Source organism: Plecotus auritus (assembly GCF_963455305.1).
Source record: "Plecotus auritus genome assembly, chromosome: 6".
Taxonomy (NCBI): domain Eukaryota; kingdom Metazoa; phylum Chordata; class Mammalia; order Chiroptera; family Vespertilionidae; genus Plecotus; species Plecotus auritus.
In genome coordinates this window covers 6,816,273-6,842,654 of record NC_137773.1, presented here as the reverse complement: position 1 = coordinate 6,842,654, position 26,382 = coordinate 6,816,273, and the positions used below count along the sequence as shown (strand labels likewise).

Here is a 26,382-nt window from a genome sequence, read left to right as displayed (position 1 = left end):
GTTAATATTTACTTAATGAATGAATGAGCCACTCTTGAAATTAAATCAGTTTAAGTCAGCCACTTGAGCACCAGGATTCAAAAATATAACCAAAAAGAGAAGGACCTGAAATGCCACTCTGGGCATGCCTTTGGCTCAGTGTCCACATGGCAAACACAGTCTTCAGAATGGAGAGTGGTGACCGTCAGCCAACACAAGAACCCCTGTGGACAGCCTCACCACACACTACACACCACGTATAAGGTGAAAACAAGAGTGTACCTGCTCCATTTGCACTTGCAATTGCAAACTACCACTCCCCTTCTGTGCAGAAAGCTTAGCTGGTTGGCCTCTTGCCAAGGGGAGCTGGCAGTGAACAGCTACTTAATGGAAAGGCTTTGGGGCCCATTTTTAACACGGCTGAGAGAAAGGGACATTCATGAGCCAACTGAAGAGCTAACTCTGCAACTCAGGGGGTCCCAGAATCTTCAGTCATGGCACATTCTATCCTATATTGCATCGTTCCTCCCTCACCTCATTTCACCTGGGGAAAACTAGTCTTTTTTTATTGTGAGTTTTTTTTTTATTTAAATTCTTTATTGTTTAAAGTATTACATATGTCTCCTTTTCCCCCCATGGACCTCTCCCTAGCCACTCTTACCCCCCAGCTCATGCCCTCACCCCGCTACTGTCTGTGTCCATTGGTTATGCTTATATGCATGCATGCAAGTCCTTTGGTTGATCTCTTACCTCACTCTCACCTCCCCCCTCTCCCCACCTTCCCTCTGTGGCTTGACAATGTGTTCGATTCTTCTATGTCTCTGTTTAACTGGATATGTTGCACCATCACATGCCTAATAGTCAAATGATGTATTTGCTTGTTATATCTCCCTTCACACCAAAAGAGAGTTGTGTCCACCTATAAGAATTCATACAGTAAGACAAAAAGGTGCAAGAGAAATACAGGAGTATTTGCAGAAGTAAAACAAAGCCTGGATTGGTTATAAGCCTCATAGCTGACTACACATTGCAACTGAAGGGAGCTCAGAGACGTTGCTGGGTGGACTCTTGAGTCGGGCCCACATGGGCCATAATCTTTACAGACTTTGTTATTTCTGCTGCCTTTGCATGGAAGTTGGCGAGGGCATTTCAAACACAGATTAGCTCTTCCTACTGAGAAGATTCCATTTTCTTAAGTAATCAGAAACCTGGTTTAGACACCCTAAAAAACACGTAAAATTGTTTTGATACGACACCAAAATCTTTGCTTTCTAAGAAGACCACGTTGCACAATATCTTATCAGGAGCTGACCAGCAGTGCAAGAAAACTGTGTCTTTTCAACAGAGAGACAATCGAACATTCATCTGGCATCAGCTTTTGATATTTAGATTCACTGAATTAAATTCATTCCTCTCTTAGCTTGATCCCACATAAAATTTCATTTCATAAGCTTTTTACAACTTTCTTTGTCCCTTCTAGTTTGTCTTATTCTCTTGCAGTTCAGAAATAACCAGGACAAATTATTTCATTTCCAGCTAGGAAGGCAGGTCCATGGGGTATCTAGTCTGCAGGGAGGATTCCCTGGAGAGAGCAGGCACTGGGCAGCCTTCCCCCCCCCCACCCCCCCCACCCCCACCCCCACCCCCGCCCCATAGCCTCCCGGCCAGGGCAGATCCCAAGGCTGTCTCTCCCCTGGTGCCCTTGAGCTCTGTGCCTTCATATACCCCCCACCCCCCAAATGAATGGACATGTGAGGCAGGCAGCTGACTGAGAATCCCAAGACCCTGGGTTCCAGTTCGCACTGGCCATATCATTTAGTAATGTGTGGCTCTGGCCACAGCTTCCTCATCTACAAAAATGAGAATAAAGGAACAATGTGGCTCAGATACAATAACTTCCAGTCATGTAAAAGGCTCTGAAAACTTCAACGCACTGCATCCATGGGCAGCGTTGGGATGACTTATTAGTATCCTGTGTGCATGGTGACCACTCTGGCCTTTGTTTTTCTGGGACACTCTAGGAAGGGGTGTGGCCATGTGCCTTAAGAGGTGGACACCGAAATGGGGAGCCCGTGGGCAGCATGTCTGCAGAGCTGGGCATCCTGAAATGCCACTGACCTCAGGCAGCCGGAGACCACAGGAGAAGACCCTGGCTCCCCCTGGAAACTCCCCACTCCAGCTCTTTCTTCAGTTGGTCTGGAAGAAATCTAAGAAGCTGGCACTAAATTGAAGCTTTGTTTGAAAATGAGAGATAAGACCCTCTATTATACCTAGTTTATGAACTTGAGTTCTGGCTTGCCCTGACCCCCAGGTATAATCAGTCTATTAATATATTTACTGAATGTCGACATAGAATCAATACAAACCCGAACAATTAAAGTACTAACAATCAGACTGGGAAGATTAAATACAGGGTGAATGCATGATAGATGGATAGACAAGATAGATAGATAGATAGATAGATAGATAGATAGATAGATGATAGATAATAGATTGATAGATAAATGCATAGATACATAGATGCATAGCTACATAGATTAGTGGTGGAGCTAGAGATTAATGATAGATGATAGATACTTGGATAGATAAGTACAAACATGAGAAGATACTAACATGAGGATAAAAAGACCAATCTATTGAGCATGTGCAATGTGCCATGGTAGTTTCAGATATGCTATCGCACCTGTCATTCCTGAATCCTTGCCTTCGCCCCATTTGTCAGATAAGGAACCCGGGGTCCAGAGAGGTTAAGTAACTTGCCCAAAGCCATCCAGCTGGCTGGCCCTTGTTCTTTCTTCTAAGTCTCACTGTTCCTGAGTCAGAAGGAGCCCCCCCAGCTCCTCCCACTCCTACCTCCCAGCTCTGAACTGTATTTGTTTCTTTTGAGCCTTTGTTTCATGTCAGAACATCTTGGAAATTCTGAGGAAAACCCCAAACCGCTTTCCATTCACTGAGAACCTGAAACGGCTCCTTAGCCGGCCCGTTCCAGCCGCCTTGCCTTCCTGGTGCCCGGGTGACGGTGAGGCTCTCCGGAGGCATCAAAGAGCTTTCTCTGCAGAGCCAGCTCCCCACCAGCCCGCACAGAAATGCTTGCGAGGCTGGCCCGGCTCCAGGGCACACTGCAGAAACTGGTTTGGGCCAAAGGCGTCTCTGGAGTGTTGTGCAGGAGGCCCAGCCCTCCTCCTCCCTCCTTTTACTTTCTGCAGCTCCATTCTCTCCCTCCACTTCTCTCCCTGTCTTTCCACTTTGGCACCTCCAAGACCTGTGAGGACGGGGGTCTGGGCAGGAGCTTGGATGTGATGTCAGGCCGGTAGGAGACGCCTGGGGACATCTTGCCACGGCCTCAGCTCTCTCCTGGGCCCCGCCTCTGGACTCCCTCCCCAGCTCCCAGCTCTGGCCTCCGGGGAATCCCTGTGCCTTCCCATGGGGCTGGAGCCAAAAGTGAGTTTGAAGTTTGGGGAGGGGTGGGGTTGGCTGTGGTGACAGGAGGACTAGGGCTCAGCAGGCACTGCTGACGGGCACTGTTGAAGCAGGACTGTTAGGAGGTTTGACTGGCTGTGGAGGAAGGATGCTCTAAAGGACTTTCCAGGGAATTCAAGAGTCCTCTGTGGGAGGGATAGGGATGAGGAAGAGGAGATGCAGAAATCTACCAAATTGCTCCCAAAGGCTCTCCCCCCTGGTCCTGGTTGGCTGCTCAGCCTCTCTCCTCCATTCTCTTGGCCCCTATGGCTCTTGTTGAAACTTCCAGCCTGGAAAGCACGTACTCCAGGGATCTGCAAGCCGCCTTTCATATAGACATTGCTTTCTGTGCATCCCCAACATGCTCTTACAATGCACAACCGGGAATCAGAACTCTAGAAATGGTCAAGTTCTGTCTCAGAGACGGGAAGCTGGGGACCAGAAAGGTGACTAGGCTTGCCCAAGATCATATATGTATACTGCTAACGCCCATTCCATTGTATCAGGATAGAGGGGTGTCCTCCAAATTCAGACAACCTGCGACTCATCTTCCAGGCGTGGCGGGTGGGATCACGCACTTTATTTGACTTTCATGGGTCTTTGATCTCAAGAATTTCTTCTATGGCCTGGGAACATAGCTGAGACACAACCCCCTGGCAGCCAGCAGTCATAACAGGAGCTGGGCAATTCCCACAGACACCTAGGACTGGCTCAAAGCCCCACCCAGGGGAGGGGCTGTGGGAGGCCCCGCCCACCTATCTGCCTAACCCTAGCCCTAGCTGGTCCTGCAGCTCCATTTCCCACAGAGAGCCACTCCATCAGAGAGCGTCTGTGTGTGGGCATCCAAGAGGTCAGGGCTGAGGATGGGGAGCACCTCGGGGACCCAGAAGACCATGCCCTGCCTGAAAGCCCGGCCTGAAGGCCCGAAGGACCTGCCCTAACACAGCCTCAGCAGCTGTCTGGTAAGGGCTGGGCCCTCTTGGTGCTTGGAGGGAGGAGGGGGGAGGAGATCCAAATACAAGCCCTGCTGCGGCTGAGGGGAGGGCACAGGGCCTGGAATTTGCAGAGCACCCACCCAATATCAGGTCTCCCCGTTGTCTCAAGAACTACTGATTATTACCCCATTTTACACTGGGGACAATTAACCCTCAGGGAGAAGTGACACGGTCTCCGAGCAGACGGCAGAGCCTAGGTCCCAGCTCCTGCTCTGGCACTTGAGCCGCAGGTGCGTTCCTGCCCGTGCTGCCCACCGGGGCCCGCACCGCACAAGGTGACCGTGTGATTTTCTCAAGGAGGACCTGTGGTGACATGCCTCCCTCACCCCAGCCTCACGTGGGCGTCCCTCCTGCTTCCCGACAGCTTCTGTCCGTGCTGACGGATGATGGGAACAGTGCCTGAGTAGGGAGACGTTTGGGGTTCGCAGCATTCATGGGAGGGAGATTCTGGGAACGGGAGTGGAGCCCCACACACTGGAGTGACCTCTGCTTCTCAGAGCCAGTCCAGAGAAAGGTGCCGTCAGCCCCCTGGGAGCCTGTGAAATCCAAAGCCGTTCCGGTGACGTCTCATTCCCAGGAGGAGCTCCTTAAGCCTCTGGTCAATGGAATGAAGGGACGGAGGAAGGCACGGGAGTCACTCGCTCTTTAACGCAGTGCTGGGACAGGATAGCCAGGGAGTGGGCCATGGGCCGAAGGGAGAAGGTTGGAATATGACCATTGATGGGTTGATCATGTTTTGTCCGGAGCTGGTATTTTTGATGAGCGAGAAGGAGAGGGCTGAGGGAGAGAAATATGACGGAGTGCAGAGTTATCGGAGCTGACATATGGGGTTTTGTAACAATAAAAATATTTGAAAATATTCGTAACTAGGACATGTGCTGTATAAATGTTGGGATACTGATCTCCTGAAATACCTTGCAGCCATCTATGACAAAGAGAGGCAGACCTCTAGGTACGACATGGGACCATGTGGCTGGCATTGGGGGGGGGGGGCATGTGTTGTGGTTCAGGGGTTAAAGTGCTGGGGTCAGCTTGCTGGGACTCAGTGGCCTCTCACCTCCTGTGCACCCCGGGGACTGTGTGTAACCCTCTTGCAGCCTCAGTCTTTTCACTTGAAAATGAAGAGAGTGGCAGTAACTGCTCAAAAGATTTGTTGTGAGGATGCGAGAGGTTCTTAGCACAGGGCAAGCACGCGTTAAAGTATTTTTTAATGTTTGCTGTTATTATTAAGTGAAAAAAGTAAATAGCAAAAAATGCATGCTATCACCTCTCTTTTACTTTTTAATTTTTTCTTTATGCAAAAATATACGTGTATATAAATACCCATGGGGATGCATAGATGAAATAAATACCCGCTACCTGGTTCTCCTGGAGGAGTGAGACTAGAGAGAAGTGAGGGAAGGACTTAACGGTGTTTAACAGACTTTAACTTTTAGAGAAGTTGTAGGTTCACAGCGATATTGAGCCTCCATGGCCCAGCCTTCCTCACTGTCATTTGTTAAATCCATGAACGCACATGGACGCACGGAGACTTATACTGTTAACTTCATCATCTCTGGGTTTCATTTCTGCAATGATCATGCATTGTTCTGGAAGTAAAATAATATTCCTTAGTTAGTGGCTGAGTCACACCCTATCAGCTGTGGGCAAACTACGGCCCGCGGGCCGGATCCGGCTGTTCTATCCGGTTCTCTTGCTCTCCCCTCCGCTCCTTTACTTTGAATTTATATTAGTTCACACAAACACTCCATCCATGCTTTTGTTCCGGCCCTCCGGTCCAGTTTAAGAACCCATTGTGGCCCTCGAGTCAAAAAGTTTGCCCACCCCTATAAGCCCTAGAACGGCCGATTGTAGGAAGTGGTTGGGTTCACAGAGGTCACCGCCGAGGAGGGCGGGTCTACCCTGGGCCTGTGGGGACCGGGCCTGAGCCCCGCCTCAAACCCCTCGCTGCTGCCTCACCACCGGCTGGCGACCGGCAGGCTGCCTGCTGCTCTCTCACCGGGAATCTGACAGCAGCTTCCAAAGGAGGCCAGGCCGGGGCCAGGCCTACCGGTCAGTCCCGGCCATGCACGGTGCTCGGCCATGCACGGTGCTCGGCCATGCACGGTGCTCGGCCCCCCTCCCCCCAGTGGCCTCAGGGCAGCCCAGGAGCAGGTCCAGGGGCAGCCAGCGTCCTGGCTCCACAAAGGAGGCAGCCAGCCCTGGCCTCAGAGCTCCCCCCGACATTCACTAGTGGGTGACCGTCCCCCCAGCACTTTGCTCACGGCAGGGCAGGCACGCCTCGGAGATACTAAGAGTTGGGGTTCAGACTGCTCATTAGTGCTAGGATTGCAGTAAAGTGAGTCAGAAGTGTTTTCCTGGTGGAACTTCTATGAAGCACAACCACATGAGGGGGTCTGTACAGGGGGGATCCGCCCAGCTCACCAGGCCGTGTGAGGACCGGGGGAGACAGTCTGTGGGAAGCACCCCACTCATTCTCTGGCACATGGGGGGCCCTCGGGAGGTTTCATTTCCTGTGTCCGTGACCTGCCTAACAGGCCTAGACCCTCAGGTAAATAAGGGGGCACCTGGCATGATCGGTTGTGCATAGTTGGGGTATCCTTCCCGGCAGAGTCAGGACAAGGCCGGGGTAGGACGGTCTCGGGCTCAGGACAGGCTGGGCCGGCTGCCTTTCTGGTGCCGTGAGCCACCCTCTGAGCAAGGGCTCGGCCGTTCGTTGGGTGGGATTTAAACTGCGATCCTCCTACAGGAAGTCATTCAGGGGCACGAGGGAAGCAGGAAATGTAACCAAAGGTGTGAGCGAGGCTGCTCCCCACACCTGGTGGGAAATGCTGTCACTGGCGATGCCCAGGCAGAGAAGCTGGGCTGAGGGGGGTGAGAGGCTGGGTTGAGAGGGGTGAGAGGCCGGGCTGAGAGGGGGTGGGAGGCCGGGCTGAGAGGGGGTGAGAGGCCGGGCTGAGAGGGGGTGGGAGGCCGGGCTGAGGGGGAGTGGGAGGCCGGGCTGAGAGGGGGTGAGAGGCCGGGCTGAGGGGGGGTGGGAGGCCGGGCTGAGAGGGGGTGGGAGGCTGGGCTGAGGGGGGGTGGGAGGCCGGGCTGAGGGGGGTGGGAGGCCGGGCTGAGGGGGGGTGGGAGGCCGGGCTGAGGGGGGTGGGAGGCCGGGCTGAGGGGGGGTGGGAGGCCGGGCTGAGGGGGGGGGTGGGAGGCCGGGCTGAGAGGGGGTGGGAGGCCGGGCTGAGGGGGGGTGGGAGGCCGGGCTGAGGGGGGGTGGGAGGCCGGGCTGAGAGGGGGTGGGAGGCTGGGCTGAGACGGGGTGAGAGGCCGGGCTGAGAGGGGGTGGGAGGCTGGGCTGAGACGGGGTGAGAGGCTGCACTGAGAGGGGGTGAGCCTTTTGCACTGTCTGCCTCCCACCTGCCCCCCTCTTTCCCTAGGTGATTCCTCCTTGGGCTCCTCTCTGCACCAGCGGCTCCCCAACATGAGACAGAGTCTCTGCTTGGCCTTGCTGTGCCTGAGTCTCTTGGCCGGAAGGTGAGCTCTGCTTCCCCACAGTGGCCTTGGCCTGAACTGCTCTGTCTGTGCCCGCGGTGGGAGAGGCGGCGGCTCCCTGGCCCACAGGCCTGCCTGCCCTTTATTCTCCCTGGAGAACGCGGGCTTCCAAAGTGGTCCTACATGGACAGCGCCCTGGTGATTATTGGGAAGACCCTTGGAGGGTCCCCAAATCACCACAGCAGGGCAAGTGGGCAATCAAATGGAGTGGGGTAGGGCCATGTCCAGTCGGCAGCTGAAAGGTAGAGATTTCTCCTCGGGAAAGTCACAGCTGGTACACGGGTCCAGACATGTACACGCAGACACAGCTCAGGTTTGCATACACAGTATCCACCTGTAAACAGGCGTGTGCACGAACCCTGCTTTCTTTTCCAGGATGCGTGTGCAGGGGAGCCGGCTCCCCAGGGAGGTCAGCAGAAGCGACAAGCTCTCCCTGCCCGGCTTTGAGAACCTCACTGTTGGCTATAACAAGTTTCTCAGGCCCAATTTTGGCGGTAAGTCATCCTTTTTGTCTAGGACATCAATTCGAAGGACAGGAGCCGAGGAGGTTCAGGAGGGGTGGCTGACTCTGTGTGCCGACCTGCAGCCGGGGAGGTTGGCAGTGATGGATGAGCGCAGCCGCAATGAGTTTTCCCGCGACCGTGGAGAACGCACTTGGTCTCCCCACCTGCAGCTTAAAGAAATATTCCTCTTCGCTAGGGAGGTTATAGACAACCTCTCCCTGTCTGCCTTCTGCCCCCACTTCCGGTGTCATTATTCAAGGCATCGGCCACGTCTCACCAGGACTAGTCTACCTGGTCTTCCCGCCTTCCGCCTGCCCCTCAGGGCCACCCTCCGCTCGTCACCATTAAGCCCAAAACCCTTGGCATGGCACAACAGGCCCTTGCCAGCCCAGCCTCGATCTGTCTGCCGGTCTTAGCACCTCCAATTCCACCCCCTGTGCCCTCCGCACAGGTGTGCCCCAAATGCTCCCTGACCTCCGAGGCCTCCCTGGACTCCATGCCTTTGCTGAAGCCATTTATCTGCCAAGAGCGGCTTCCTCCAACCCAACTCCCTGGTAAAATGGCAATTTTCTTTCAAGTCTCAGATCAAAGGCCTCCTCCTCTGAGAAGCCTTCCTGGATTCCGCCAGGCGCCATTCTTCACACTTTATTTTGAACATAACTCCAAATCATAGCCATCACCTGGTGATGCTGTCACTGTCGCTGATTTTATGCCTGTCTCAGCTCTGGGCTGCAGCCCCTGGGAGTGTCTTGCTTTATTTAACCTCACTAACCCCAGCAGCAGCTCAGGACTTGACATAGAGGACGCTGTTAATATTTGCTGAAAGAATGCGGTGGCAGGGGGGTAACGAGACCCACTATACAGCTCTGCGCAGGTCTCAGTCTCTATTTATAAAATGGGACACTGAACTAAGGTGGCCTCTTGCCACGCCACACAGAGCGGAAAGTAGTAGAGAGAGCCTTGGGTTTGAACAAGCCTGGGGCTGGCTCCTGGCTCTACTGTGTGGCAAGCACCTTCGCTTCCTGAGCCTCCGTTTTCCTTTCTGCAACCTGGGGACATGCCATGCACCTGTCAGGGAGGATTGAATGAAGGGAAGGGTATACACACGAAGCACGGTACCTGCCAGTCATCGGGGCGCCGTCTATTTTAATCCCCGTTGCTTCCTGCTCCTCCCGTCAGCCGATAACATTCTCTGGGCAGGTCTAGGATGAGTGGGTTAGTCCGGGTCCTCTCTGAAGCAGAGACTGAGAGGCGGCCAGCTGTATAAGACACTATTTGGGCAATACCTATGAAGGACTATAGGGTGGGAAAAGGGGGAAGCTGGAGCGTCATCAGATTGCAATACAGGTCTGACTCTGGGGGACGGAGGGAGGGAAGAGAAGCAGGGAGGAGGAGGTATCTTAGCAGCGGACTTCCCAATGTGCTTGGAAAGGCCACCAGCAAGTCCATGAGCCGAAGTTCCCATCAGAGGAGTCTCCCATCCCTGTGCCTTCCAGGAGAGGTCCGCCTTAGTCCCCTTGATGCACTCAGTCCCTGGTGCGTCAAGGGAAGGGTGGCCTCGGAGCAAATGCCATCACAGACTTCAGAGCACAGCAGCTGGCCCTGGGTGAATTACACCCCGTCGGTAAGAGATCTGAGACCCATGTTCATGGCCACACAGTCAGGACCTGAGGTCCTTATGTTAAGGGACCCAGGGGGCTCCAACCTCCTCTGGGTTTTCCAGGCCCAGCTGAACCCTAACAATAAGCAGGTGAATCTGACATCCTCCCCTCCATGTCTCTGCCTCCCGGATCCATCCGGCCAGGCCACTGCTCTTCCTGTTGTCCGCTCACCGGCCAGAAAGATGTCGGGTCCTTGGGTAAGGTGCCCATTCTGAACCTTGACCCAGGGCACATGAGGCCCAGGTCCTCCTCGGGTGAAAATGCTCAGCCAAAAAGCACACCCCCGGCCCCTTTTCTGTGCCTGTGGCACTTTGGCTCCTTAAGGAACCTACATTCCCATGGCAGCCTGGAGGCCCCGGGAGGGGTCGTTGTTCTCTGTAATGTCTGTCCATCCAGGTTCTAAAATCCCCAGGTCTTTATGACACAGACCTGCAGAGGATTTTTCCGGGACTGAGCTGGACAGAGCACCGGTTTGCAAGCAGGCCCTCGTGAGCACTGCCCAGGAATTGGCTCTGACCTCTTTCCTAGGAGAAAGCTGCCCTCTGGTGGCACAGCTTGCTTTGTAAGACAAGGGAAAGGAAGAGCAAGCGCTGGCCCACGGGAGCACCAGCTGAGGCCGGGCCTGGACGAGACCATCTGGAAACAAACTAAATAAAAACCGCAGTGGGGCTGGAGCTCTTGTGTGTTTTCCCGTTTTCCACGTGCCTCGGGGAAGGCAACTCACACTGACCCAACCGGCCACTGGGTTCCAGGCACTTCAAATAGATCCGTAACCTTCCCAGCCCAACCCTTGCTGGTGGGCATGAGTAGCTCTATTTTATAGGTGAGAAACTGTATGTAGCACAGAGAGGTTTAGCAATTTGCTCAAGGTCACACAGCTATGAAGTGGCCGGCATGGGATCCAAACACTCTGACTCCGAGTTTCTCTTCCTGGCGCTGCACCATTTTGCCTTGGGTAGAAAGCCACCTAGTGTCACACTCCTTCAGCCCCTTCCAGGGTCTGTCCCCAAAGATCTCCCCTTTTCTAGCAAGTATTAAGAACAAGTATTACTACATTATTTTTAATTGCATCGGCTCTAAAACTCCATTTCCAAATTCCTACCTGCATTCTATGGCTCGGGTTCCTTTGATGAATAATTTGGTCGCTTTGTGGGATTCCCACTGATCAGTTGTTTTTAAAGTGTCCCTGGAATTCTGCCTCTCCTTCTCCTGGTCACTGCATTGTCCCAGTCCCCGGACTCACCCCCATCATTTATTGCAAGGAAATATTAGTGCACCTATTAACCTGGTCAGTACACTTGTTCCTTTTCCAGAATTAGCTGGGATTATGGGGGGAGGGGTGCCATTGACTGGGCGCCTGTTATTACGTGACAGACACTATGCTGGGAGCCTGAGCAGATAACTATCTTTGAGCCCCATCGGCACGCCCAGCTGGGCATGCGTTTGAGGTATAGTCCCTCTTATCCCCACCTTGCAAAGAAGCCATCACAGGCTTCATCTCAGTCAGCCCTTTTCATGACCCTATGGTGCTCTTGGTGTTACCCCCGCTTACAGGTGAGAAAAGTACAGTTCTGACAGATTTGGTAACTTTTCCCAGGTCACCAAGCTGAGGCCAAACTCACCTCTTTCTGACTCCTGGGCCTTCCTCGCACACCCCAAGCTGAGGAGGAAACCCCCCCGGCCTGGCCTGGCCTGGCCTCGGGCTCCGGAGCTGGGCCTGGCCCTCTCGGGGGTTTGGCCCAAGTGGGGAAGGTTCTGGGATTCTGACTAGTTTAGGGTTCCTGAGGAGAAAAGGAAGGGGGCAGAGGGGGGAAAGTACCATAGGTGCTTGAGAGCTCACGCATGAGCAGTCTTGAATGCCATCTTGTGGTAGATTTACTTAGTTGAAGGGGGGGAAGATATCTGTGCACCAAATCTCAATTACTTTTCTAAGTAATTAGTCCTTTGCAAGCACCACAGGAAAAGTCCTCCACATACAAAACAGCAAGCACCACTGTCGCCTTTAAAATACGCACTGATACAGTGTGGTCTCCCTTACATTAAGCGAACTATATATTTGTGCATTTCTCTCATACAGAGGGAGGCACAGTCTACGGAAGTTTTCTCCTGAGGGGGGAGCGTAGAAATTAACTTGTATTTTATCTACTTCTAGAGCAGCGACTTGCAACCTTTTTCCTCTCATGGCACCTATAAACTAATAATAAAATTCTGTGGCACACCAAAAATGTATTTTTTTCCAAAATAACAACAAAAAAAATAGGTATAATTTTGATATGTTCACACCAGATGACTATTGTTGTGTTGGCTATTGTTTTGTTTTGGATTTTTTTTTTTTTGACAATCTAAGGGAAAAGAGGTCAGTGCCCCTAACTGAATAGTCAGGTATTACATGTTTTAAAACTTGTTGCGGCACACCAGTCGAAAATCACTGTTCTAAAGCATTTCAGATTTCCCAACAGTCAAGTGTTACTTTTGGAACTTTCTAATTTAAAAAATAGTCCTGGCCAGTTTGGCGTAGTGGAGAAAGCGTCGGCCTGTGGACTACAAGGGTCCCGGATTCAGTTCCAGTCAAGGGCGCATACGTCGGTTACAGGCTCAATTCCTCAGTTACAGGCTCAATTCCAGTCAAGGGCATATACCTCGGTTACTGGTCGGGGTGAGTGTGGCAGGCAACCAATGTGTCTCTCTCACACCCATGTTTCTTTCTGTCTCCCCCTCTCCCTTCCACTCTCCCTAAAGATTGGTGGAAAACATGCTTGGGGGAGGATTAACAAAATATATACACATATGCTGATGTAGTGTTAGAAGCCTTCTGTCAGTGTTCCTATGTAAGTCTTTCTGGCTTTCTCTTCAATCTTAGGAGAGCCCGTTCAGATAGCCCTGACTCTGGACATCGCTAGTATTTACAGTATTTCAGAGAGTAACATGGTAAGTGAAGCCCCGCCGTCTGCCACCGAAGGGTCCCCCTCCTTGTGTTTAAGGGGGGATGTGAAAACAGAACAGACTTACATAGGTGGGGGCCGACCCCGAAACTCAGACTCTGGAAGATTCTTGTGAAACAGATCTACCGAGTACCTGGAGGAAAGTGGACTCAAAGGCCAGGAGGGGAGAATCGAGGGAGTGGAGTGGGTACATGTAGTGCGGGATAAGAATCGGGGTTCCCATTCTAGAGTTACCATCTAGAATAAGGTGCTTCATTCTCTTACGGCTACAGGCCACGGCCCCAAGCAAACTACTCACCAGTGTCTACCACAGTAGACCTGTGTACTTGACCCCAGGGAAGTGGGGAGGGGAGTAAGACTTGACCCCTTCCGATTTCGGAATCTTTCTCTCGTCACCCATTTCTACCACCACTGCCCCCCACCCCACCCCACCCCCCGCCCCCAGGACTACACGGCCACCATCTACCTCAGACAGCGCTGGACGGACCAGCGGCTGGTGTTCGAAGGCAACAAGAGCGTCACTCTGGACGCACGCCTCGTGGAGTTCCTCTGGGTGCCAGACACTTACATTGTGGAGTCCAAGAAGTCTTTCCTCCATGAGGTCACCGTGGGAAACAGGCTCATCCGCCTCTTCTCCAATGGCACAGTCCTGTATGCCCTCAGGTGAGTGGCCACCTGCGACCTTGGGCTGGGAGGGGGGACTGGTGCAAGAAAGGGCACAGGTTCATCTTGAGTAGCTGGGACCGGCCCTCAAACAGCCATGCCGAGGCCCCTTCCGAGGCCCCTTCCCACGCTCCTGCCCTCGTCCATCCTTGCCCCGAAGCCAGAAGGGCCTCCCACCATTCAGTGTGGTTCCACAGCATCTGCTGACCGGCTGCTCTGTGCCAGGCCCCAGGCTGGACTCTGAAGAGACAGGGGGAGGCAGGCATTGTCCCCACACCGACACAGGAGCAGAGCGAGTCCAGGGTGCGGGGGCCCAGGCTGGGAGTAGGTGCGTGGTTTGGGGTGATGTGAGAGGATGCGTTCACAGTACTCTGAGCCGAGTCCTAAAGAGCAGAAGGAAGTTAGCAAGGGAAGGAGGTCGCGGGACGGCCATACCAAGGCCTTTCCTTTCACGGGGCCCTGGGGATGGGGTAGCTCCAGAATGTGTCTCCACGTGTCCCAGTCGTCTTTGTACAGAGAGTCCAGGTGCGGGGCCCCGAGGCCTCTGCCACGGTGGCCACGGGCTTCCCTTTGGCCCTTCCCCAATCCCTGAGGCCAAAAGATTCTCCCCACCAATTGCTCATGAAGACACTAGTTGGCTAAACCACAAAGGTGCTCTGTGGTGCTACACGAGGTAATCAATGGGGGCAGCGGGGGTGAAGGGTGGTGACTCATCACTGCTCATGCAAACTGAATACTCCCAGAGGCCTTGGGGAGAAGGCCAGGAACCAAACACTCCCAAATAAGAGGCCGGAGCTGTAAAACAAAGACTGAGCTAACCAACAAAATGAATTTCTGCATTATTCATCTGATCCTCCTCGGCTGCACTGACTTTTGCCAAAAACCCAGCCAAAACCCCAACTCCTCTTTCAAGAACCCTAATGAGCCCTGGCCAGGTGGCTCAGTTGGTTAGAGCATCATCCCCAATATGCCACGGTTGTGGGTTCAATCCCCATCAACCAATGAATGCATAATTAAGAACAGCGAATCGATGTTTCTCTCTCTCCCCCTTCCTCTGTCTCTCTAAAAATCAACAAGAAAGCCAGGCTGGCATAGCTCAGTGGTTGACTCTAGACTTATGAACCAGGAAGTTACCGTTCAATTCCCAGTCAGGGCACATGCCCAGATTGCAGGCTCAATCCCAGTGTGGGGTGTGCAGGAGGCAGCCAATCAATGATTCTCTCTCACATTGATGTTTCTATCTCTCTCTCCCTCTCCCTTCCTCTCTGAAATTAATAAAAATATATATTTTTTAAATCAATAAGAAAATTTTAAAAAAGAAACCTAATGAGACCTCACCTTTGACCCCCAACTCCAACCAACTTAATCAACATTAATGCCTATTGATGTCCCCCATCCCTGTGTTCCCATAGATGTGTGTGCACGTGCAAGTGTGTACATGTGTCTGTATCATAGCACATAACACATCTGTCATGTACAGGATTACAAATAATGGGTGATGGTTAATAGCCTGGCTGTAGAGCAGGGGTGGGCAAACTTTTTGACTCGAGGGCCACAATGGGTTCTTAAACTGGACCGGAGGGCCGGAACAAAAGCATGGATGGAGTGTTTGTCTGAACTAATATAAATTCAAAGTAAAGGAGCGGAGGGGAGAGCAAGAGAACCCTCCACTCTTTCGGCTCCGCGGGCCGGATAGAACAGCCGAACGGGCCAAATCCGGCCCGCGGGCCGTAGTTTGCCCACGGCTGCTGTAGAGTCAGACAGATTTGGGGGAAATCTGTCCTGCCCTGGAACCTTAAGGTGACTCTTTGAGCCTCAGTTTTCTCAGCAGCAGGAGAGAAATTATCATCGCTCCAGCTTCATAAAGCCGCTGTAGAAATGCAAAGAGATGACGCTCACAAAGCAGGGAGCCCAGGGACTGACTCGTGGTCGGTAAATTGCAGCTGTTGCGAGTCTCTCTCCCTTAATGGAGCGGGCACCATGCGGTAATCATTTCCACTTTCCCCAGCACCCAGCACAGCGCTTAATAAATAAAGGTGCTTAATAAAATCGTGTGACACTGAAGAAAAAGGAAGGGAAAGGTCTGCCCATGCACTCTCCACTGGGAGGGCTTAGCGATGTTTCGTCGCACGTTTCTGTTTGTCGGTCCTTAAGAGCCACAGTGCCTGGTGCCCTTCCAAGCCTTCACTTCCTCTGCATGCTGATCCCTCCAGGAGGGAGGGACCTCGAGCACCGTACAGCCTCCTGAGCGGGCTCCAGCCCCAGCTCTGCCTCCAAGAGCTGTGTGCGCCTGAGCGAGCCCCTGAGTCTGTTGTCCAATGGTGACGGCAGTGACAGTGATCTCTGGTCTAGCTTCTCCCGCTTTGTCATGAAGGTGAAATTTAATAACTGGATGCAAAAGCATCTCAAACCAGCCAATGCGTGATTCTGTTCTGCAACGTTGTTGCAAGTTTGCTTTTGGATTGCCAACATTCCAACTTCTTCCTTCCTTCTGGACCCCGGCGTTCACCGCGCCTCACAGGTGTTGCTTAGCACAGAGAACTGCTTCGAATGCGGGTTCCAAGTCACACACTCACTGTAGACTCAACGCGAAAGTCTTCAGGGCGCGCCCTTAGAAGGAATGCATACGTTCTATAGCATCCTCATAACACTGTTTTGAACCTGTTCTTCCTTTTCTAGAATTACAACGACTGTGGCATGTAACATGGACCTGTCTAAATACCCCATGGACACACAGACATGCCAGTTGCAACTGGAAAGCTGTGAGTACATGTCCCGCAGGCCCCGGAGCTGGTTTTCCTCAGTGACTCAGATCTGTGTGTTCACCACGAGTGTGCTGTACACAGTGGCCTTTCTTTTCTTGATGTTGATTACACCAGATTTGACCCTTCTGACTGTACGTCCAGAGAGACTTGGAGACTGCTCAAAGCCAAACTTCCCAAAATTACATATTTTGGGGAGGACCACTGTGCATTGAAATAGAATAGTTCCCCCTAAGAGTGGACAAGACAGCCAAGGAAATGGGGGTCCACAAAACAACTGTCCACAACTGTCTAGGACTAGGAAGGGGACTCAGAATCAGCGAAGGCATGGACGCCGGAAAGGGCACAGCAGAGATTAGAAATGACAAGTACACAAAGCAACCCTGGACATTTATCATACAACTTCTTTCAACTTCCAAAAGCAATTGTTTGACATACATAAAGCTTAATGCAGTGATGCCGGTAGGTGAGCATCTATCTAAACTGCAGGCCAGGGACCTGCTCATGATGAAGAACGAGCAGCTACTCGGCGCGGATGTGCCTCAAATGGTGTTGATGGGTAATCGCCATTGTTCCCTAGTGGACTTCTCTGAAATGCCCACCAACCCTGGGGAGTGCTACCTGTGATAGGTGTCCTGGGAAAACAGTGCCACAGCTAAGGACTCATTAAGGCCTCAAGGCGTGGCTTGTCTGAGGAGGAAAAACCCTGGTCACGCTGGAGACCAGCAGGCACTTCCTACATGAGGGCACAAGTGGCCAACATCTAAGAACACAGCCATTGGAAGGCAACAGTCATTTTTCAGAGGCAGGCATTTAATCCAAGACTCAGACCGGCAGATCCATTACCGTATTGATTAAAGGTGTGCATAGCCTTCTTGGAACAAACAGCTGTTTGGGGGGCAGACTACAACGTGAGGTTATCAAGCCAAGAACCCCTTTGCCGCCCTCCATGGCAAAAGTAATGGCCCTCCGTGTGTGGCTGTTCTTGTCTCACATCCCAGCAGTGAGAGTCTCCGGGAAACTTCAGCCCTCCGCTTGCCCAGCTCTCTGCGTCCCCATGAGCAGAGGGAGCTTTCGTTGAGTGTTTATTAGCAGTTATTCGGGTACAGAAACCTCTCCCAGGGTTTTGTCCTTGTTTAGGGCCATCCCTAAAAAAGAATTGATACCATCCCACAAAGCAAACTGTCCAAGTTGGTAGGACTCACTTTTTTAGTTCATTTTCTTTTTATTTCTTTGGGATCCTAGGCCTATTTGGTCAGCTCCCTTCAGTAAATGTGGAGATGTTTCTAAAGGAAAGTCCACAGATAGTTTCTATCTGGAAACCCTCTAAGAGCTCATGACTTCTTCCTTGCCCTTGGAGGGGAGCCAGTTGCTTCTAACCTAGGGGTGGACAAACTTTTTGACTCGAGGGCCACAATGGGTTCTTAAACTGGACCGGAGGGCCGGAACAGAAGGATGGATGGAGTGTTTGTGTGAACTAATATAAATTCAAAGTAAAGGAGCGGAGGGGAGAGCAAGAGAACCCTCCGCTCTTTCGGCTCTGCGGGCCGGATAGAACAGCCGAACGGGCCGGATCCGGCCCGCAGGCCGTAGTTTGCCCACGGCTGTTCTAAACAGTGGATGCCGTAGCTAAGAGTCCCCAGAATGCTAGCTCCAGCCCTGGCATCCCCTTCCCAGTAGCCTGGGAAAACGGAGGCCTGGGGGAAAGACCAGAATCTCTGGGCTTTTCCCATCACTCGCTGTGTGCCTTTGGGTAAGTAGAACGACATCTCTGGACCTCGGTTTCCTCATGAGTGAACTGGGAAACATAATAGTATCTGACTCCAAGAGCTATTTGTTAACAGCTTAATTGGGGTAGATTTACAGACCATACGATGCACTCATTTTAAGTGTGCAATTCGAAGATGTGTGGTAAGTTGGCCAAGTTGTGCGACCACTGCAACGTTTTGTTGTGAGAACATTTCTGTCACCTACAGAGACCTCTTGTGCCCATGTACCATCACTTTCATTGCCACCACCAGCCCCCAGGCTACCACTAACCTCCTTTCTGTCTCTGAATTTGCCTGTTAGGGATATTTCACATAAATTGGATCACCACACTATGTGGTCTTTTGCATCTGGCTCCTTTCACTTAGCATAATGTTTCTGAGGTGTCAGCGTGTGAATCAGTACTGCATCCCTTCCACTGCGTTATTCCTCGACATTCCATACAAACGCATACAAGCCGTGGGAGGCCCTCTGGCCTGTTCCCACCCGCTAGCTGTGATGAGTAATGCTGCTGTGGACAGTTGTTTTGTGGACATGACTTGGCTTCTCTTGGCAGATACTTAGGAGTGAATACTAGGTCAAATGGCAAAATCCATGTAATCCTATCCTATGTAATAAAGAGTTAATATGCTAATTAGACCGAACAGCAGAACGTCCGGCCGGACGACCTTCCGGACGAAGCTGGGGCTGCAAGGGCTGAGGCAGCTGGGGCTGCGAGGACCAAGGCCCTTGCATAGATTTCGTGCATCGGGCCTCTAGTATAATATATATATCTCAACTATACGATCCATCCCAATCTCAGAAAATGTAAAAAGTATAGCATAGGGAATAGTCAATAATATTGTAAAAACTACATATAGTGCCGAGCAGGTACTAAACTTATTGGGGGGATCACTTTGTAAGTTATAGAAATAGCTAACCACTATGCCATACACCAGAAACTAATATGCCACTGAATGTCAACTGTAATTGAAATTTTTTTTAATTAATCTGAAAAAAATGAAGAAAAATAGAAATATCTACCATGCAAGTTTGTCAGAACATACATGTTTAACAAAAGGCAGCTATTACTATTATCAACTCAATTAGTCAAACTGCTTGGAGATTTCTCAAATGCCTGTGTTTATTGACATCAATAAAGTGGCCCGCAGCAGAGTTTTAGTGTGCTGCATTGTTTGCCCACACGGAAATAGGAACAGCCTGATTTCCAGGTCCCCAGGAACACTGTGGGGGTGTCAGACTGTCCTGGAAGGCACTACCCGCACAGACCTCGTGTGTTCACACGTGTCCAATAAATATTTAAATAATGAGAGAGATCACGTCTGCTGGGTCCGTACTTAGCACTGACCTGGCGCTCAAGGGCAGGCACAGGGTGCTCGCAGGTCATCCCATCCCGAGTAGACGCTGCCGTGACAGGTGAGAAACGGTGCCACGTGTCACCCGGACTCATCCTTGGACTTGGCACCATCCCGACGAGCTCCTGCGGTCTCCGTAGCGTAGCGTTGCCGGGACCAGTTCAGTTGCCACCTCCCGGCACTGACCAGGCCTCTGCTCCTTGCCAGGGGGCTACGATGGCAGCGACGTGGAGTTCAGCTGGCTGCGCGGGAACGACTCGGTGCGGGGCCTGGAGAACCTGCGGCTGGCGCAGTACACCATCCAGCGGTACTTCACCCTGGTCACCAGGTCGCAGCAGGAGACGGGTAAACTCCTGGGATAAATTGCACGAAAGCAAAATAACTGAGTCCGAACTAGGATCTCTTCTCCGCTTTGTCCTTTCGGGGCCTAGGAGCCCCTCTGTAGTGTGGCGGGGCCGCGGGGCTTAGAATGGATACTTTTACCTGCGCCACACCCAGAACTGAAACGGCCCCCAAGGGGCTCACAGTCTGGCAAGGTAGGTGAGAAGTCACCAGCAGTTATGTGCTGCGGGGATGATATGACAGAGAAAGGCACAGGAAGAGGATCATGGGGTGGGGTGGTAATCAGCACCGCTATAAATCCCACTGGCACAACAGCATTTCCTTTCATGCCTGACTCCTAGGCGGGGTGGGTAACAGAGGGCTTACTGTACAAGCAGCGAAGTTAAACATCCCGCGGGGAAGCCACCGCCCTGAGAGCAGACATGAGCTCCTACCCCTTACTTCCCCGCTCAGGAAATTACACGCGATTGGTCCTGCAGTTTGAGCTCCGGAGGAATGTCCTGTACTTCATCTTGGAGACCTATGTTCCTTCCACTTTCCTCGTGGTGTTGTCCTGGGTTTCGTTTTGGATCTCCCTCGATTCCGTTCCTGCAAGAACCTGCATCGGTGAGCAGCTCCAACCTGAGGTTTCTAAGAGCTGGGTTACCAGGTCCGACCCCTCCTCCTTTCTCCTGCCACTGTTTTCATGGATAGTCACAGGGCAGTGCCAGGGGCTGGTTTTTGAGCGAAATAAGAGAGGAAAAAAAAGAGAGACACTACTCTAGTAGTACATTTTTAAACTTCATTTTATAGTGACAGGTAAGGGACTGTTGTGATTAGATGGTCTGTTGCCAATTATTTTGCATACTGACCAACCCCCTCTAATGAGAAGTCAGAGGTGAAACATTTTAAAAACCCTATGGCTCATATCTGTACAAAACGGACAATTCAGTCCCGTTCCAGAAGGCCACAGATTCTCCAAAATGAGCGCTGTTCCATTTCTGAGTCCTGTCCCCACCTTGCCACGTCCTGAATGGAGACGGTCTCCCAGGTAACGGTGGAAGGTTCCCTGGCCACTGGCGGGGGAACATTGCCTGCCTGTTTTCCCAGGAGTGACCACCGTATTGTCAATGACCACACTGATGATCGGGTCCCGCACTTCTCTTCCCAATACCAACTGCTTCATAAAGGCCATCGACGTGTACCTGGGGATCTGCTTTAGCTTCGTGTTTGGGGCCCTCCTGGAATACGCAGTCGCCCACTACAGCTCCTTACAGCAGATGGCGGCCAAAGATAGGGTAAGAATTTTGAGGGCCCTATATATGATTCACCGCTTGTGCCATGTGCTGGTCGGTAGAGATGGCCTGGACCTGGTTACTCCCTCCATACCCTCCTCGCCACCCCACCCCTCACCTATCCCCCATAACTCACTTTGCTCCAGTGACTCTCATCTTGTTCAGGTAGGAGCTTCTGGAAGGCATGATGCCTTTTGAAAATGATTGTTCTTTTCACCAAATGCAGTGAGATAGTAATACGTTTCATTTTCCAGCAGAAAATAACTGTTATCTGTATGCAACATAAAATCACACCTACAAGGACAAGCATCCACAAAAAAAAAAACACAACAAAAAACCAATATTAAACCAAATGTGATCAGCTACTTACAAGTTTCAGATTAATCTGTATTTACTATTTAATTTTTTGGTGCATTCTTCTTTTCTTAAATTATACAAATAATGGTTTACTGGGAAAAAAAAGTATGAAAAAATCAAATTGTGGTAAATTTCTTGATTAGCATATTTTTCTGCTAATTGGAAATGTGGCCCAGCTCTCAGAACAATGATGGCTGTTATCTATGGAGCACTTACATGTGCCAGGCACAGCACCAAGCCCTTTGCAAATATTATATCCTTTAAAATGCTCATAGCAACCCAGTAAGGCCCTTTTCATGTTTATACCTGTGGAGTCTGAGGTAGGGGACGGGGAAGGGGCTTTTCCCAGGGGACACAGATAGGAAGATATAGAGCGTGGATGTGAACCCAATTCTCCTTGGCTCCCAAGGCTGATACTTACCTGTTATTCCCACTTGCAGTGGGCAACAGGCCATGCTCTTAATAACCATGCTCTCCAGGCCCATGGAACCCTGGGGTTCTTTGGAAGCCCAAGTTGATAGACATTGGCATATGAAAGCTCATGCTAAAAAGCAAAAAAAAAAAAAAAAAATTTAAGGGATAGAGATCCAGTACAGAAGAAGTGCCACCTTTAGCAGAGTGCCAGGACTACACAGGGTCTAATGATGAGGGAATGAAGAATTGGAGGAGCCCGAAGAACCAGGTGTCTTTTCCCTGGTGTTCGCCTATTGTGAACAGTGTTTCACACAGTCATGCTAGCCAAGCGACAAAGGCAAATATGATCATGTGTGCCAGCCAAGGTAGACATGGATTTCCCTTGTTTTCTTCCTTAAGGAGACAGTGGTTAATTACCAAAAAAATCTGAATTTGGTAGATTGCCAAAAAGGGAATTAGAGAAAGACTGAGATCCATCACTGAAGACCCAGAAAGCCCTTATTTTGCCATGTGTGTAATAGTAACTTCACTCCAGAGTACTTGCTGTGTGCCAGTCAACTTATCAACCTCGCATAGTCCACCCAACAACCCATCAGATGGGTACCATCATTATCCCGATTTTACTGTTTAGGAACCTACCACTCAGAGAAATGAGATAACTCATCTAAGACTCCACATCTAGTAAGTGGCCTGGCCAAGGATCCATACTCGGTTCTCTCTGACGTCACTACGCTCCTCACATCCTATGTCACCCCAACCTGTTGGCGAATGGCAATTCCCTGGAATGTCAAGGAGCACCACTATTTCTGTTTGTGACGAGACCTCAAGACACTGCTGATTTCTATTATTTCTCATAATCAATTACTCCCCCCTCCCTGAAACAGAATGAAATCCCTCGAACACCTACTAAATGTTTTACATAATTTATACCACTTAATCTTCCCATCAGACTCATGAGGTAGGTATTAATATCATCACCATTTTTGCAGGCAAGGAAATAAAATGTCAAAGGGATTGTGGTGACTAAAATTTCACAAGAGTGAGAGACAGGATGGAATTTGAACCCAGGCCAGCTAACGTCAAAGCTGTGAATTTAGCATTTAGTACACAGCTCTGCATAGCTAGAGTGAACAATGGTCATTCTTCCCATCACACAAGCTAAAGAGAAGGGATCAGTGCCTACAAGCAGGATAAGATGACTGCTAAGCCTGGTTTACCAGCCAATTTCCGATGCACTCAATGTCACGCTCTATTAAACCTAATTATGCAATACTTAGGCCTCCAAGTATATAAATACCCACTTCTTTATTTTGCTGACTCAAGCCTTCCAGCTAACTGCATTGTCTATGAACTAGGGGATGCCGAAGGAGGTGGAAGAAGTCAATATTACTAACATCATCAACAGCTCCATCTCCAGCTTTAAACGGAAGATCAGCTTTGCCACCATTGAAATTTCTGGTGATAACGTTGACTACAGCAACTTGACTATGAAAACCAGTGACAAGTTCAAGTTTGTCTTCCGAGATAAGATGGGAAGGATTGTTGACTATTTCACAATTCAAAACCCCAGTAATGTTGATCGATATTCCAAACTACTGTTTCCTTTGGTTTTTATGCTGGCCAATGTATTTTACTGGGCATATTATATGTATTTTTAAGTGGACATTAAAAATTTGCATGCCATAGGACTTCAATAGAAGGAAATAATGACGTAAATGGTATTCTAAGCCAAGTGTGCACCCTAACCCAATGGTGCTACAAATAACTAAAGTAACAATTTAGCATTTATTATCAAAGAATGGACCCCCTCCCCCACAACCATTATTTAAGCTTGTAGACGTCCCAGCATTACAAAGTCTTGTAACAGGAACATCAATCCATTCCTTTTTTATCTTTACCAAAGACATCCCCATGGAGCCAGGATTACAAACAGTACTCAGGGTTGGCTGCCTGCTCAGTGGCTCCCTGTCTGCATTTACCTCACATAAAAAATATGAGAGGGAGGCCATTCCATGTACTGAGTAACCCGCAAGTGGCAGGGGTTATTTCTGAATTAATCATACATGCCATTTATTAAATCTACGTAGTGCTTATAAAACGCATTGTTGCCTATTTAGGGAGCAACATTTTTCTAGTTTTTTGTTTTTGATTCAAAGGCAATGTGGGCCTAAGTCAATTTACAGAAAGTCACTGTATTAACTCAACACCAAGATGAGTTTTTAATACTGTATTTAATACCACAACAGAATTGTCCCCAAATTCCAATAAGTCCTACCACTGAAAAGTCAGATGTAAGAGAAGAAAAATTTAGTGGATCAATAATCTCACACATAAACCCCTTATTTCTAAGATACAGTGGCTTCCCCAAACTAGAAGGGCTCTGGGGCTTTATTCCCCATTTGACACGTCTTATCCCTTTATCATTATACACACGCCAACCCTCAATATTGCTGGAGCTCTTTCCCCACATCAGGGATGGAAATGGAGGTTGTTCGGTTTTGTTGTGTTTTTTTAGTTATTCTGGGAGTCTTAGTGTGGACTGTTGCCGTGAAGACTTGCGTTGTTGAGTCCATTTCTATCTGCTACTCATTCCCAGCAGCAGACCCCTGCGTCCTTCCAGGAGAAGCTTGCATCCCCAGGTTCTAATGACCAGGAATGATGCTTACTCAATACTGAACTGCATTTCCCAGAAACACGTGAGTTAGCACTAGCCAGCGTGGCCATGCTCATTTCCCTGAGCCTTCTAGCTGAACTGCAAGAGCAGGAGAATGTTGGCCCTGGGTCCTGAACTTTCTGAGGAACAGTGGACCTTCTTACAGAACCTGTGTTCAGGCTGCAGGTGAGCCGTCTTTTCCAAGTCCAGCCACTCTCACCCTAAAATGAGAAGCACAGCGTGCGTCTCTTCCTGTCCATGGCCAAGTTCAGCCAACAGTGTAAGTGGCAATGTGCAAGTGTGCCGTGATAAAGGCTTCCCGTTCAGTCTCAGTCGTGTTAAAGAATCTTGCCATCTTTAGTTCTTTAGCTCCCTTTTCTAACGAATGGGTGCCTTTGCCCCTCCTTTCGGAAATAAACCATAGCTTTGGAAGCTCATCTTGCCTCTCTAAGCCCCTATACCACAGGCTCTCATCCTTTTCCCCACTATGATGCTTTTCTCACAATTTCGTTCCTATGGGCTTGATCGCCTGAACTTTTAACAAAATGTTTCTAAAAGGAATGGGGTCACTGACATGGATGGAATGTAGTGGTATGGTTCAATTATATTTGTGATTTTTTTAAAAAAGGTTTAAAAGGAAATATCTTCTTTGAAACCCCATTTAAACATTATATGAAGAAAACTATAAATATGTGAAACTGTGAAATAAATATAGCACATTAGCTACCCACCAAAGCAAGTGGTCATCTATAGATTGATCTTCATTTATTGTAAGATCCTATTTGGAAAAGGTATAAATTGTAGTACAAACTCAGTGGCTCATACTCTTCTATCCTCATGTTCCCCACCCCAGACAGTACACACACACACACACACACACACACACACACACACACACACTATCTTCTGCCAAGGAAAATAACCACTGGCGACAGACAGTCAATGCCCTTCTCGACCTCCCTGCACTGTATCACTTGCCTTGCAATTAGGCAACTGGGCCCCGTGATATTGAAAGATCAAATTCTCAGAAATTTCACAGATTTCCTCCCAAGCCTTCTTTATTGTTTTGAAATTATCTTCTATTTTTGTTAAATGAGATTTTTATAGTTTGAGAATATACTTTGGTGGGGGGGGGGGATATTATTGGATTTTGCATCTCTCTGAACTTGATGTGGGCTGTGATATTGGAGTTCCCAGTAAAAATTCCTAATATTCTACATCTGTCCCATGTATCCTACCTACACAGTCAGTCCCAGGACTCGCTTTATTCAAAATACTTATTTCTAGGGTAAAAAATATTAAGCTAACCTCTTGATACAATGGGACTTCCCAAAATCATGAAACCAGGAAGGGTTGGAGATATTCTAAGGCATGGAACTATCATTTTTAATTACCTTGATATTGAAAATGTCAATATTCTCAATATAGAAAGTTGTATATAAGTAGGAAGACATTCAATAACAAGCAAGTGACAAGTAAATTTTAAGTGAAAGGCAGGGGAAATGGAGAAATGGGCAGATCAGAAAAGAGCTAGCAATTACAGTAGACCACCAGCTGAAAATGAGTAGGTGACACAGGGGAGTACCACTAGGAGAAAAAGTACAGTGTGGGCCTTCAGTGCCAGACAATCGTAGTCAGGGCGAGTGTAACAACCAGGATTGAGACATGTTCCTTCTTCAATGGTGTGCATACTCTTATACATAAAGAGCAGTT

General features: G+C 50.0%; 1 protein-coding gene across 2 annotated transcripts; it reads left to right on the top strand.

Moving 5' to 3' along the window:
* The first annotated feature begins 4,229 nt into the window (after positions 1-4,229).
* Positions 4,230-25,401, top strand: GABRP (gamma-aminobutyric acid type A receptor subunit pi). Of its 2 annotated transcripts, XM_080676674.1 has the most exons (11): positions 4,231-4,400; positions 5,355-5,385; positions 7,862-7,958; positions 8,352-8,470; positions 13,001-13,068; positions 13,528-13,745; positions 16,425-16,507; positions 19,837-19,974; positions 20,425-20,577; positions 21,061-21,248; positions 23,372-23,797. In XM_080676674.1, exons 2-11 carry the CDS (start codon positions 5,361-5,363, stop codon positions 23,672-23,674), a joined length of 1,392 nt encoding a protein of 463 aa, XP_080532800.1. In that variant the 5' UTR covers positions 4,231-4,400; positions 5,355-5,360; the 3' UTR covers positions 23,675-23,797. The 2 variants fall into 2 exon arrangements, with proteins under 2 accessions (XP_080532801.1, XP_080532800.1); XM_080676675.1 differs by lacking the exon at positions 5,355-5,385 and having other exon boundaries at positions 4,230-4,400; positions 23,372-25,401.
* The last annotated feature ends 981 nt before the right edge of the window (positions 25,402-26,382 follow it).

Coding starts and splice junctions, on each gene's coding strand:
- GABRP (XM_080676674.1), top strand. CDS start 5,361: ATGACAAAGAGAGGCAGACCTCTAG. Junction 5,386..7,861: donor AAAGAGAGGCAGACCTCTAG/GTACGACATGGG, acceptor CTCTTTCCCTAG/GTGATTCCTCCTTGGGCTCC. Junction 20,578..21,060: donor TCCTGCAAGAACCTGCATCG/GTGAGCAGCTCC, acceptor CTGTTTTCCCAG/GAGTGACCACCGTATTGTCA.